The sequence below is a fragment of the Silene latifolia genome, unplaced genomic scaffold, assembly GCF_048544455.1.
Source record: "Silene latifolia isolate original U9 population unplaced genomic scaffold, ASM4854445v1 scaffold_240, whole genome shotgun sequence".
Taxonomy (NCBI): Eukaryota; Viridiplantae; Streptophyta; class Magnoliopsida; order Caryophyllales; family Caryophyllaceae; genus Silene; species Silene latifolia.
Genome location: NW_027413189.1, coordinates 88226 through 102494, shown reverse-complemented (window position 1 = coordinate 102494; position 14269 = coordinate 88226). Strand labels below are relative to the sequence as shown.

Genomic DNA, 14269 nt, shown 5'->3' with positions numbered 1-14269 from the left:
GGATCAAATTGTTCACCAAATGAATTCCTAAAATAGAATAGGACAACAAATGACGGGACGGAGGGAGTATTTTATTCCCTGTTCATAGAACTACAAGAATTAGTTGAGACGTAATTTGCCTTTTAACCTTAGAAACTGTTGCTCTTCTGCAATGTCGGCTAAAGATCTATTTTCTTGAATGCCAATTTGCATTCGCGGAAGTCGTATTCTTGATTGTCATTTGAACTCTAGTTCAAGTGTTCTTACGGATGATTTGTGCTGCAGGGTTCAAATATCAAAGGGTTGCAGCTCATGCCCAGTTGCCCATTCTACAAGTTCATTAACTATCGCAGTGGCGATTCAGACATATTGTCTGTGTAAGTATAGTATGACACTATCTACCAGCTTAATTTATCTCGTGTTATGCATAAACAAGAGCGCTTTGAAAAAAAAAAAGAAATACTCAAACTTTCATTACTCACTGAAATGAGTTACATCATACAAAGCTTCACCTAAAGGCGAGTTCACACACACACACACACACACACACTGACACACAGACCGATTACATTACTGACTGTAAGGACACATTGATACTTTTATTATTGTCTCAGGACTCTTGGCATACTCGCGATAAATTATGACACATTAAGCAGCAGTGATATCAATAGTCTTGACCTCAGGTTTCTTCTGCTCAACCTTCGGAACAGTCACAGTAAGCACACCATTCTCCATACCAGCCTTAACCTCTTCCATCTTAGTATTCTCCGGGAGCCTGAACCGACGAAGGAACTTTCCACTGCTCCTCTCAACACGGTGCCATTTATCATTCTTCTCCTCTTGTTCCTTGCTCCTTTCACCACTGATCTGTAAAATCCTTCCTTCTTCAACCTCGACTTTGATTTCTTCCTTCTTCAACCCAGGAAGATCCACTTTGAATACATGGGCTTCCGGAGTCTCCTTCCAGTCTACCCGGGTGCTTGCGAACTGGGAAGTTTCGCGAGCAGAACTGGGTACATTGGCTAAGGTCGAGTTGAGAAATCCATCAAATGGGTCAAACAAGTCGAGTGAGAGTGGATCAAAGACGTTGGTCTTTCGGCCACCAAAGAAACTCGGGATGATCGACATGTTTGTTCTGAATGTGGATGAATTGCTTGTGTTTGCTGATGATTTAGGATTATTTGTGAATTGTAGAAATGTGTTTTGAGATTTCTGAGTGATGTTGGTAGGAGTGTGTGTGCATGCTTATATAGGAATTCAGGGAGATTTCTGGGAAGTTCTGGGGATTTCTATTTACAAGTGTATGCAGGGAAAAAGGGTGTTGAACCACGTCTCAATAATTCTTATTTGGAGGTCTCTGGAATTTTACAGCTTTTTCTATAAACTTCTTATAGCTTCTTCTCCAACCTCCATCTAATGCCCATTCAAATAACTACGTTTTTTTTCTTCTTTTTGGCGTGTCATTTAAGACAGGCATTATCCGTCGTCTTATATTTAAGACGGGTTAAATATATACCAAATCATATGACAAATTGCCTAAAAAATGTCAAAAATTGTCTTTACTACCATCATGTGGTAGTATTTGACCCATTTTAAGATTTAAGACGGATAATCTGTTTTGAGTAATACGGAGTATACACTATGGTCTTCATATATTGAATTGGCACAAATTCTTATTCAAAATGGGCACGTTCATCGTAAACTAAACACCAATTTTCTTTTAAGATTGACTTAAGTCTCAACTTAAGACGTCTCTCACAACCGAATAAAATAAAGTCGGAAATAAGAGGAGTTTGTGAAAGATCTAAACTTAAGACGGTGGTAACCAACTGTAAACTTAAAATGCCTCGTCGATGGGTGTACTCAAATAGTCCAATTTACCACCATGAGTAGACGGGCAAGGAGGAGATGGCTCTAATTCGCCTAAGAGCCCCCTCTCGGGTTCGAATTAGGACACTAACACTACCCACCAACCCCCCTCTCGGGTTCGAAGGTCGGAATCCCTAACTCAACACCCAACAACCCCAAAAACATGCATTTTTCCATGGTGGTCAAGAATTTGGTCAAGGTCATTAAGCCCCCATCGTATTCCGGGTCATCCCACTCCTCCTCTCGGAGGTCGATTTCAAACGCTAGTCTAAAGGTACCCTCCCTTGGTTCTCCCTTTCGGTCTCAACCTTGGTTAGTGATAAGATCAATTTCCGGGTATCCAATTCATAACCTAACCAACTCTCGTTGGTGGACAAGGGTTACAAGTCGACACTACCCAAAATTAATCCATAAACCATGTCATTCCTCTAAACTACCCTCACCAATTTCTCCAAACAATTAACCTTTATGAGAATCAATTAGTGAAATTACTCATGTCGGGTCAAACCGAGTCCTAGTGGAAGACTACTCACTAATCATGTTTCTAAAGGCAAGAGAAACAACAAAGATGGAGTCTTTAAGCATAAACATGGTGGAATAATAAATTCTACTACTAATCATGCAATAATCCAACACAATTATGAAGAAAGACAATTTAATCTAAGAAATGATGAGGATTAAACTAAAAGACACAACCTTTAACACAAGTAACTCAAAGATTCAATCTTTAACGAAGGAAAATCAAAGACTCAATCTTTGGGTGTAAACAACAATGATGAACAAAGAAAAGATGAGCAAGAGAGAGAATAACAACAATCAAACAACTAAGATTGAATTTTTAACATAAACAATTAAACAAAACTTGAAATAAAAGCAAATGTAAACAAATGAAATTGGGAGAAGAAATTATACCAACTCAATAGCAAAGAGAAGAACTTGGATTGAAAAATAAGAAAGGAGATGCCTTCAATCTTCTTACAACCCAATTTCTAACACTCTTGCTCTAATTAAGGAAAGATTAACAAAGTAATTAGTAAAGTTTGAAACTTGGAAATGGGAAATAAATTAGATCTAGGGTTGTGTGTACAAAGGGTTAAGGGAGGGGGTATTTATAGTCTTTCATTGGATTTAGAAAAGAAGGGAAGAAAAGCCCAAATCCGTCAGCCTGCTGCGTCCTGCCGGTGGACCGGCTACCGGTCCGCCTACCGGTAGCGAGGTCAAATGATTTTGAAGTTGGATTTTTGGGAAATAGCTGGCAAGTGTGATAACTGGGTTTGTCGCACTCCCCAAATCAAACAAATAACTCAACTAATGTAGTAGGGTAGTCGAGGTCGAACCACAGGGAGATCAAGTTTGAATACTAGTTTTGTCTTAGATTATAAGTTAGCTACGTGAATCAAGAAATTGGTTGATATTAAACTAATTAACTAAATTAATAACTATTAAAACAATTAAAGTAAGAAAGCAAGTAATAGAAATGGCAATTCAACAAGAGAAGTGAAAATGAGCAAGAAAAGATTAAGTTGTAAATCAAATGATTAAAGGGCCTAGAACTCGGTTCTCCCACAACAATTCGTAATTTCACATAACAATTCTCTAGGCTAATCATAAGGGTAGAAAGGCAAGGGGGAGATGGCTCTAATTCGCCTACCAACTCCCTCTCGGGCTCATAATAGGACACTAGCTCTACCCACCAACCCCCCTCTCGGGTTCGAAGGTCGGAATCCCTAACTCAACACCCAACTACCCCCAAAACATGCATTTTCCCGAGGTGGTCAAGTAATTGGTCAAGGTCACTAAGCACTCATCGTATTCCGGGTCATCCCACTCCTCCTCTCGGAGGTCGATTTCAAACGCTAGCCTAGAGGTACCCTCCCTTGGTTCTCCCTTTCGGTCTCAACCTAGGTTAGTGATAAGACCAACTTCCGGGTACCCAATTTACAACCTAACCAACTCTCGTTGGTGGACAAGGGTTACAAATCGACACTACCCAAAATCAATCCATAAACCAAATCATTCCTCTAAACTACCCTCACAAATTTCCCCAAATAATTAGCCTTTATGAGATTCAATTAGTGAAGTTACTCATGTCGAGTCAAACCGAGTCCTAGTGAAAATACTACTCACTACTCATTACTAATCTAACATTAATTACATTTTTAACTATACTAAACATGGTGCTAAGAACAATAGAACAATAAAGAGTGAGACTTTAATCTAATTTAATGACTAATAAACATGAGTAAACTAACATTAAACAAGGTAAGTCTAATAAAGACTAAATCTTGGACTAATTAAAGTAATTAAACTAATTAAATACATAACAATAATTAAATAACAATAAGAGAAAGAGAGAGAAGAAATGATACCAAACTTAGAGGAAAATTGTATATATGAGATGAAATTAGTCTTATAAACCCAAAAATTACATCTTGAATCACTAATTGATCTATTTTTAAACTAAATTTGAGGGTGTTTTTGAGGAAAATACCTAAAATTAACTATTCCTACTGCTACTCTATTCGTGCTCTCTGCCCAGAAAACCCAACACAAAAAATGACGGCTGCCCGAAAACCCCAGAATGTGAGCTGCTTTTCTATTCTGTCTCACGTGACCCGCACACCCACAAATAATTGAAGGCCCCTCACCAATATGCTGCTTCGTTGTCTTTCATAAAGGAAGGGCCAAATGGGATTTTTTTGTTTTTGTGCTATCCAATGAAAATGTCGTAACAAGTCCACTAATAATGATTACAAGGCCCAAAAATATGAGAACTAATGAGCAACATCAATATAAGCAACGAGCCAATGTTCTCAAATCCACATAAACAACTCCACGGATTCACGCATCAGATACGAAGCCCGTTGACGGTTTGTTTTGCCCCGCTTTTCATCACTTCACTCGGTACCTACACAACAAAAAGACGGAAGTAGTACCAAAATCCCGTCAACTTGCACGAAATAATTATTATTTAAAACTAATCGATTACTGTATTATTTAATACTAAAATGGGTGAATAAAAATAACTCGAGTTATTAAATCGACTAAATAAGACATAAAATGTGGGTAAAAAACGAGTAAAATAAAGAGTTATCAAATCTCCCACACTTATCTCTTACTCGTCCTCGAGTAAGCTCATTAATTAAACTATGACCCTTAATATAAAAGACTATCTAAGCTACTAATATCCGATGAAAGGCAATTAACGGGCCTCCTCCGTCCCTTCAACTCACAACGAAACACAATGAGGTATGTGCTCCGTTGTAAGGCAAGTGGGGGCTTGCGGAAAATTTTTGACACATCCAACATTTAAGCATGAATCAACATATAAGATGCATCACAAAAAGTCAAGCCGCTTTCCTCATCTAAGCGGCCGTTTTGCTTTCAAAAACCGAACAAAGAGAGTCATTAGTGGAGGATGTCGTCTTCGGGTCTTACCAAGGTGTCAAATCCCAAGTTCTAGCTCAAGTAGCCAACATTGACAACACGGGGTGCCTAAGAAACAAATTCTAGGCGGGAAAGGGGAAGTACTTCGCTATACTCCCAAGATTGACACGACACACGCAAGATTCGACTCCATATCAAACCCTTGACCAAAAGGAGACCAAAGACCGACTCTCACGGGTTTCACTAGTCACTCAAATGAAAGAACGGGGTGATTTTTGTGACAAAATGTAACCAAAATCACTCTCCTAACTCGACTTGCGAAGCATGCCCGCAATCTAATATGGTACTCCATCCAATATCCGCAAGAGAAATGTCAAATGATGCACATACAAGAGACAATCGGGTTGTAATGGGGCTCGGGTTCGGTAAAAAGGGATCGGTGCAAGCACCGTTTTATGACATGTGGGGCTATCGGTTAAGTAGTCGTCACATCTAACCAATCCACTAAACTCAACCCAATGCAAATGAATTCTTACACAAAATATGACAAGATTGTCATTTCCAAAAATTATTCAATTCATTCTTTTCAAAACAAGACTCAATTGCAATTCCATCAACCCTTTATTTGAGACAAAAATATACATTCTTTTCTTTTTGTTTTTCATTTCATTTTTCTCTTTTTCTATTCGTTTTTCTTCTTCATTTTCATTTTTGTTTCTTGTAAACCTCTTAATAATGCAAAAATTGGCCAACTATCAAGCTTCATTTCACTTTTGTGATATTTCGGACAGTTCACCTCATCAAGAATCAAATTTCCTACCCAATTATATACTCCTCCAAACAACTACAAAGACGAACTACTCAACAAGGTGAGATGTTTATGGAATGTAGTTATTTTATTGGCAATTGAAATGACAAGGCTTAGGCACAAATTGGGTAAACAAAAGGGAAAGATGATCAAATGGGTGAAAAATAAGCTTATTTGGCTATGAGAGGCTTCTTTATTTGAACAAAATTGTCTCAACATGCACATCGACACTTCTACGGTAAGGAATGAGCACCATACTTATGCGTTTTGACATGACATACCACGTAAGGAGAACTACTCTCATAACCTAAACGGGACCGGTTTGATGGACCGGCCATAAGGAGGCTTTATCCTCACATTTTAGTAGCTATGTCGGTCCTAGGTCAAGTCTCGGGCCTAATACGGTCTCACAAGGTGGTCGCAACTTGGTTGTTAAGCTAGACTTCCAGGTTTTTGCAAGCTAAAACCCTAACATGTGTCATCAAGAGGTACGAGCTATCAAGAGGGAAATGACACGGGCAAAACAAATTATCATCATTGGCAACATATGCCCTCCACATTAAGACCCTTTATGCAAATATTTACAAACAAGATGTGACGTGTATGAAATGCAACTAAACATATGAACAAGCTATGTGAATGCAAGAGTAAACACATATATACATTTCTAGTCTAAATGCATACAAGTTCTAGTCCTAACAACATACCAACAACACAACCATATCCAAAACGGTTCCCAAAGGGAACACCCACATCAAATATCTCGTCCTCCTCCATGCTTATATATACAAAAAAGAAAAGGAAGGATAAAGGAGAAAGAATTGGAAGAATTTTACCAAGCGTCTTCTCCGATGCTTTCATGTGTTGTCAATCAAAAAAAGGTTAGGATAAATGCAATATATATAATATAAACAATGCAAATATTTTTAAAATTTTTTGAATTTTTTCAATTTTTAGGTATTTTTTGTAATTTTCTCAAATTAACAAGTAAATATATACAAATATAAACAAATATACACAAGATGGATATTTTCCTCCCCACACTTAAAATTTACATCGTCCTCGATGGAACGAAATGTAGGGAAGAAATAGGAAAAATAAAAGACATGTTTTTGTATTTTTAAATAATAGAATTTCCTCCCCACACTTATTTATTTACATAATTTCCAATGGAAATAAATGTGTGGAGGAAATTCGGAAATGAAATACATGTTTTTGAAGATTTTTGAAATATAAGATTTCCTCCCCACACTTATTTATTTGCCGTGTTTCAAAAAGAAACAAATGTGTGGAGGAAATTGAAATTAAATGCATGTTTTTGATTTTTCAATTTTTTTTTTTTTTCAAAGAAAAGAACATGTTTTTGGATTTTTAGAAAAATTTATCAAAAGGAAAAAGAATGCATAAAAAGCTTGGGTTGCCTCCCAAGAAGCGCGGTTTTAAGGAAACCGCCAAACCTAAGCTTGGTCCCAAAACTATCCAGGATCCCAAAATCTATGGGCAATGCCACTCATCGCCTTCCCATCATCATTTAAACTCACATCTTTAAGCTTCCTCCTTTCATCTAGAGTTTGATCATTCTCCACCTCACTTTCAAATTCAATGGTGTAAAACATGTCCTCCCTTGTGGGAGGAGGGTGATCAAACTCCAAACCACTTGGGCAATCAACAACATTGGAGACTTCACTAGTCTCCTTGCCCTTCACTTCATCCTTCTCCTTATACTCAAATTTCTCATTCAAGCAACCCTCAAGAGCTAAATAAGGAGCCACAACAACTTTTTCGGAAATATTATCACACTCCTCAATCATAAGCTCGTAAGATGGGGTAAGAAAGTCAAGAGGAAGAAAATCAATGGGAATAAGAGAATCAACCTCAATAAAAAGGATAGACACCGAGGGTTCTTGGAAAAATCTCTCAAAGGTGGGTTCTCCGAAAGAAACAATATCCACAATATCATCATCCCACTTCACCTCAAGACTATCATCAAACATGTTTAGACTCTCTTTTTCCCAAGACTCGTTGAAAATACCACTCTCCTCAAAACACTCTTTACTCAACTCCTCCACCATCTCATGATCTACCTCAAATGACATACTCTCATACTCACATATGCCAAATTGCTCAACCTCATCCATAACAAGTGTATCACTCGGCTCACCCAACTCATAATCATCATGAAATAACATGGTCTCAAACTCACATACACCAAATTGCTCAACATCATCTTGGACCAAAGAAGGAGAGTCATTAACCACATTAAAATCATCAAGAGGTGACATATTATCATCATGAGAAATCACATAAGACTCCACAAAATTATCACCATTAAACATGTTATCATTTTCCAACAAAGACATTGAAGATTCATTCAATTCATGTTCAAAGGTGGGAGAATCAAGAGACACAATCACATTATCATTAGGAACAAATTCACAAGACTCTACAAAACCATTATCATTATCACTCAAGACATCACTCTTAAAATTCTCAAAATTTTCCAAATCACTTGAACTATGAGTAAGAGTGTCGATGTATTGGTTTGTTGTTTCAATGAATTGTTCCATCATGATCTCAAGGTTAGATTTAGGAGGCGGGGTATTCAAATCCCATTGGTATGTGTCATTAGCCAACCTTCTAAAAAGTTCCCAATTCTCCAAATAATTTGTATCAATGAATTGCCCACCACACATATAGTTCACTATGGTCCAAGTCTCTTGATTCATGCCATAATACACAACAAGGCAAAGTTCCCATGTTTCAAAACAATTATCAAATTGACCAACATATTCACCAAGCCTATCAAAATAACAATAAAATGGCTCATGCTCAAATTGTGGGAAATGAAAACTAGCCATCTTATCACAAGTAACAAGTAACAAATACGTAGTCTAACAAATCTAAGACTCAACAAATATCAATCCGTTGATCTCCCTCTCAAGAATTCTGCGCCATTTTGATAATCGGGTTTGTCGCACTCCCAAATCAAACAAATAACTCAACTAATGTAGTAGGGTAGTCGAGGTCGAACCACAGGGAGATCAAGTTTGAATACTAGTTTTGTCTTAGATTATAAGTTAGCTACGTGAATCAAGAAATTGGTTGATATTAAACTAATTAACTAAATTAATAACTATTAAAACAATTAAAGTAAGAAAGCAAGTAATAGAAATGGCAATTCAACAAGAGAAGTGAAAATGAGCAAGAAAAGATTAAGTTGTAAATCAAATGATTAAAGGGCCTAGAACTCGGTTCTCCCACAACAATTCGTAATTTCACATAACAATTCTCTAGGCTAATCATAAGGGTAGAAAGGCAAGGGGAGATGGCTCTAATTCGCCTACCAACTCCTCTCTCGGCTCATAATAGGACACTAGCTCTACCCACCAACCCCCCTCTCGGGTTCGAAGGTCGGAATCCCTAACTCAACACCCAACTACCCCCAAAACATGCATTTTCCCGAGGTGGTCAAGTAATTGGTCAAGGTCACTAAGCACTCATCGTATTCCGGTCATCCCACTCCTCCTCTCTGGAGGTCGATTTCAAACGCTAGCCTTAGAGGTACCCTCCCTTGGTTCTCCCTTTCTTGTCTCAACCTAGGTTAGTGATAAGACCAACTTCCGGGTACCCAATTTACAACCTAACCAACTCTCGTTGGTGGACAAGGGTTACAAATCGACACTACCCAAAATCAATCCATAAACCAAATCATTCCTCTAAACTACCCTCACAAATTTCCCCAAATAATTAGCCTTTATGAGATTCAATTAGTGAAGTTACTCATGTCGAAATCAAACCGAGTCCTAAATGAAAATACTACTCACTACTCATTACTAATCTAACATTAATTACATTTTTAACTATACTAAACATGGTCTTGGAAACGAATAATAACAATAAAGAGTGAGACTTTAATCTAATTTAATGACTAATAAACATGAGTAAACTAACATTAAACAAGGTAAGTCTAATAAAGACTAAATCTTGGACTAATTAAAGTAATTAAACTAATTAAATACATAACAATAATTAAATAACAATAAGAGAAAGAGAGAGAAGAAATGATACCAAACTTAGAGGAAAATTGTATATATGAGATGAAATTAGTCTTATAAACCCAAAAATTACATCTTGAATCACTAATTGATCTATTTTTAAACTAAATTTGAGGGTGTTTTTGAGGAAAATACCTAAAATTAACTATTCCTACTGCTACTCTATTCGTGCTCTCTGCCCAGAAAACCCAACACAAAAAATGACGGCTGCCCGAAAACCCCAGAATGTGAGCTGCTTTTCTATTCTGTCTCACGTGACCCGCACACCCACAAATAATTGAAGGCCCCTCACCAATATGCTGCTTCGTTGTCTTTCATAAAGGAAGGGCCAAATGGGATTTTTTTGTTTTTGTGCTATCCAATGAAAATGTCGTAACAAGTCCACTAATAATGATTACAAGGCCCAAAAATATGAGAACTAATGAGCAACATCAATATAAGCAACGAGCCAATGTTCTCAAATCCACATAAACAACTCCACGGATTCACGCATCAGATACGAAGCCCGTTGACGGTTTGTTTTGCCCCGCTTTTCATCACTTCACTCGGTACCTACACAACAAAAAGACGGAAGTAGTACCAAAATCCCGTCAACTTGCACGAAATAATTATTATTTAAAACTAATCGATTACTGTATTATTTAATACTAAAATGGGTGAATAAAAATAACTCGAGTTATTAAATCGACTAAATAAGACATAAAATGTGGGTAAAAAACGAGTAAAATAAAGAGTTATCAAATCTCCCACACTTATCTCTTACTCGTCCCGAGCAGTTCTCATTAATTAAACTATGACCCTTAATATAAAAGACTATCTAAGCTACTAATATCCGATGAAAGGCAATTAACGGGCCTCCTCCGTCCCTTCAACTCACAACGAAACACAATGAGGTATGTGCTCCGTTGTAAGGCAAGTGGGGGCTTGCGGAAAATTTTTGACACATCCAACATTTAAGCATGAATCAACATATAAGATGCATCACAAAAAGTCAAGCCGCTTTCCTCATCTAAGCGGCCGTTTTGCTTTCAAAAACCGAACAAAGAGAGTCATTAGTGGAGGATGTCGTCTTCGGGTCTTACCAAGGTGTCAAATCCCAAGTTCTAGCTCAAGTAGCCAACATTGACAACACGGGGTGCCTAAGAAACAAATTCTAGGCGGGAAAGGGGAAGTACTTCGCTATACTCCCAAGATTGACACGACACACGCAAGATTCGACTCCATATCAAACCCTTGACCAAAAGGAGACCAAAGACCGACTCTCACGGGTTTCACTAGTCACTCAAATGAAAGAACGGGGTGATTTTTGTGACAAAATGTAACCAAAATCACTCTCCTAACTCGACTTGCGAAGCATGCCCGCAATCTAATATGGTATCTGGATCCATTTTAAAATTATATTAATGTAAAACCGCCTTACATAAGACCTGCTCAGTACAGAATTACTTGACCCTATAGCACTATATTCAACAAGTACTTGCATACTTAGAATCAGTCCAAAAGAATGAGTGATTAATCACATTAATTTTGGATTAAGGATATTAATACATATACTTTTTTTGGTATTAACTAAAGACAGAAGATAATGATGCATTTGTATTTTCTACATTTTCAGAAAATATTCCTGGAACCAGCAGAATATTAGATGGGACAGTGCTTTATTTAATTATTTCTACAAATAGTTCATAATTTCATCATTAATTTTCCAATTTTAATTACACGTAAAAATAATAGCGCAATTTAAGAAATATTGCCCTAAGTATTCCAGCTGGTTCAGAGCTAGGAAATTGCAATGAAATTGCATACATTGATACATATACCATATCACATTTTATATTTATTTTGCGAACGCACTCATTCTATATTTATACGGTATTTTGAATATTTTTTGCTTCGATAACAAATCCAAATTTCTATATTTAGAACTATTCGATAAAAGGTGTCTATACACATCTGGCATCGCTCGTAATTACAAAACTAATTCTACTTTATTTGTTGATCCTAGTATTATTATTATCTTCGAAAATGAGTGTCTCATCAATTTAATTTCCTCTATAAATATCGTGTTCTCATAATTTTTTTTTTTATATATACTCCGTAGATCATAATCATTTGTTTTAGTGTCATATACTTCACTTCTACTCCTATTCTTTATCTCTAAGAAGACATCATTACAACTTAAGTGTGATCAATTACCAAATTAGAAGACAATTATACGTAAACTTTAAGGTATTAATTCGCATTATTATTACTAGCATTTTGAACTTACATTTATTTAATTTCTTCCAAAATGTCATTTCGACTAAATGATCTTCCTTGATTAATTAACAGGTTTCGGAACACTGAATCAGTAAGCTGATGAAAATTATGGCCATCTACGTCGAGCTGATCATTATTATTTGTAGTCTAATTGCTTCATCTAATTGCTGTCCTGGAAACTTAACCACCACAACATTCAATGAAGGTTTCATGAAGTTGGGTGGCAATGTCTCGGTCTCAGGTAACCGAAATTCTGTTAATACATCGCTTTTAAACAACACTGGAGCATCAGGTTTCGCGTCTCAAGTCAGTTACACAGAAGGATTGTTCAGTGCTTATATTAAGCTACCTTCACAAAACTATACGGCTGGAATAGTGGTGACATTCTACCTATCAAATAATCTTCACGAGCACGATGAGATTGATTTCGAGTTCCTAGGTCATGCTCATACTGGAGAATGGATCCTCCAAACCAATTTCTACGGTAATGGGAGTTCGGGCCAAGGAAGGGAGGAGCGATACAAGTTATGGTTCGACCCAGGTAAAGAAGCCCACAAGTACTCCATATTTTGGACCGAGAATAAGATCCTTTATTATATCGATGAACTTCCTATAAGGTCGGTACAAAAGGTGGATGTAACCGGTGTGGTTTACCCGTCAAAACCCATGACATTATATGCTACAATTTGGGATGGGTCGGATTGGGCTACTGATGGAGGCAGGTCTAAGGCCAACTTCACATATGAGCCGTTTGTGGTCGAGTACTCAGATTTTGTTCTGAACGGGTGTTGGATTGATCCAAGCCGAAATTTTTCTGTATGTGGGTCAGATTATAGTACGGGTTGTGGAAATATGACATCGAGGCAATTGAAGGCGTACACGGAGTTCAGGAAAAAGTATCTTACTTACTCGTATTGTCTTGATAAAAACCGGTATAATAACACTACCTTGCCTGAATGTGATGTTCTGCCAGGGAGCGGTATGCTTCAGTGATGATACGCTTTGTACATAAGATTTAAAGATTCGCTATACTCGTAGACTCGTAGCATATACTAGCATATTATGGATTTTTTTCGAGGAATTCTATCGATCATTGTTACAGGCTTACAACCTTGCATGAAATCAAAATCTCGATCTTTTGTAGCCCTCATCTTTTTAGAATGTCTATCCATCTTGTTTATTTGACAGGCTAGATTCGTACAGTTGTTTAACGGAAAGACGGCCAGTGAGGCGTGAACCGTAAAAAGATAACCGAGTAACCAACCATTCTAAAAATTTATTATAGCTACAAATCGACTTAATTAAAAAAAAAAAAAAAAAAAAAAAAGCAACCCTTCCAAAGGATCGCAATGTGAAACCTTGTTTTAAAGAAGAAATACCGAAGACGATATCATCACCATACAGGGCTTGTGCGACCTCACAAGTCACAACCGAGCAAAAAACAGGAAAGACACCAGGGATCATTGAACAAATCGGTTGATTTTGCTTCAGACAGGTCATTATGGTCTGAAGCAATAAGACGGGATTTTGTAACCATTTTACAGTCAGATGTGACTATTATTGAAAAACAAGTTAACATAAGATGTAACACTGACTGTATTATTGTGGTTATATTTAACCATAAAATGAATCACATATGCCCGTTTGAAACTTAAACGAAAAGTAGCCGTCTTAAATAAGAATTTGCGTGAACCAATATATCATATATGCATATGATGTGTAAAGTAAAACTGTACAAGACACAATGATGAACAAACCACAAATAGAATTCAACATTCACAGCAAAAGGTAGATAATACCATAATTTAGCAAGTAAAAAGGGACAGTAAAATAGCAGAGTACACAATGGCTTTAAACAGAATTGCAGTAAAATGCATGTGATACTGTGCTAGTAGCAGGGAAATGCCAACCA

The 14269-nt window shown here is 37.0% G+C and overlaps 2 protein-coding genes across 2 annotated transcripts; one reads left to right on the top strand and one right to left on the bottom strand.

Annotated features, from left to right (window-relative positions):
- Positions 1-427: 427 nt before the first annotated feature.
- On the bottom strand, positions 428-1223 carry LOC141638959 (17.6 kDa class I heat shock protein 3-like). Its single transcript, XM_074448143.1, has one exon. The coding sequence runs from the start codon at positions 1105-1107 to the stop codon at positions 628-630; it is 480 nt and encodes a 159-aa protein (XP_074304244.1). The 5' UTR covers positions 1108-1223; the 3' UTR covers positions 428-627.
- Positions 1224-12212: 10989 nt separating this feature from the next.
- Positions 12213-13497, top strand: LOC141638956 (putative xyloglucan endotransglucosylase/hydrolase protein 30). The gene is made up of 2 exons (XM_074448140.1): positions 12213-12327; positions 12430-13497. Exon 2 carries the CDS (start codon positions 12457-12459, stop codon positions 13348-13350), a length of 894 nt encoding a protein of 297 aa, XP_074304241.1. The 5' UTR covers positions 12213-12327; positions 12430-12456; the 3' UTR covers positions 13351-13497.
- The last annotated feature ends 772 nt before the right edge of the window (positions 13498-14269 follow it).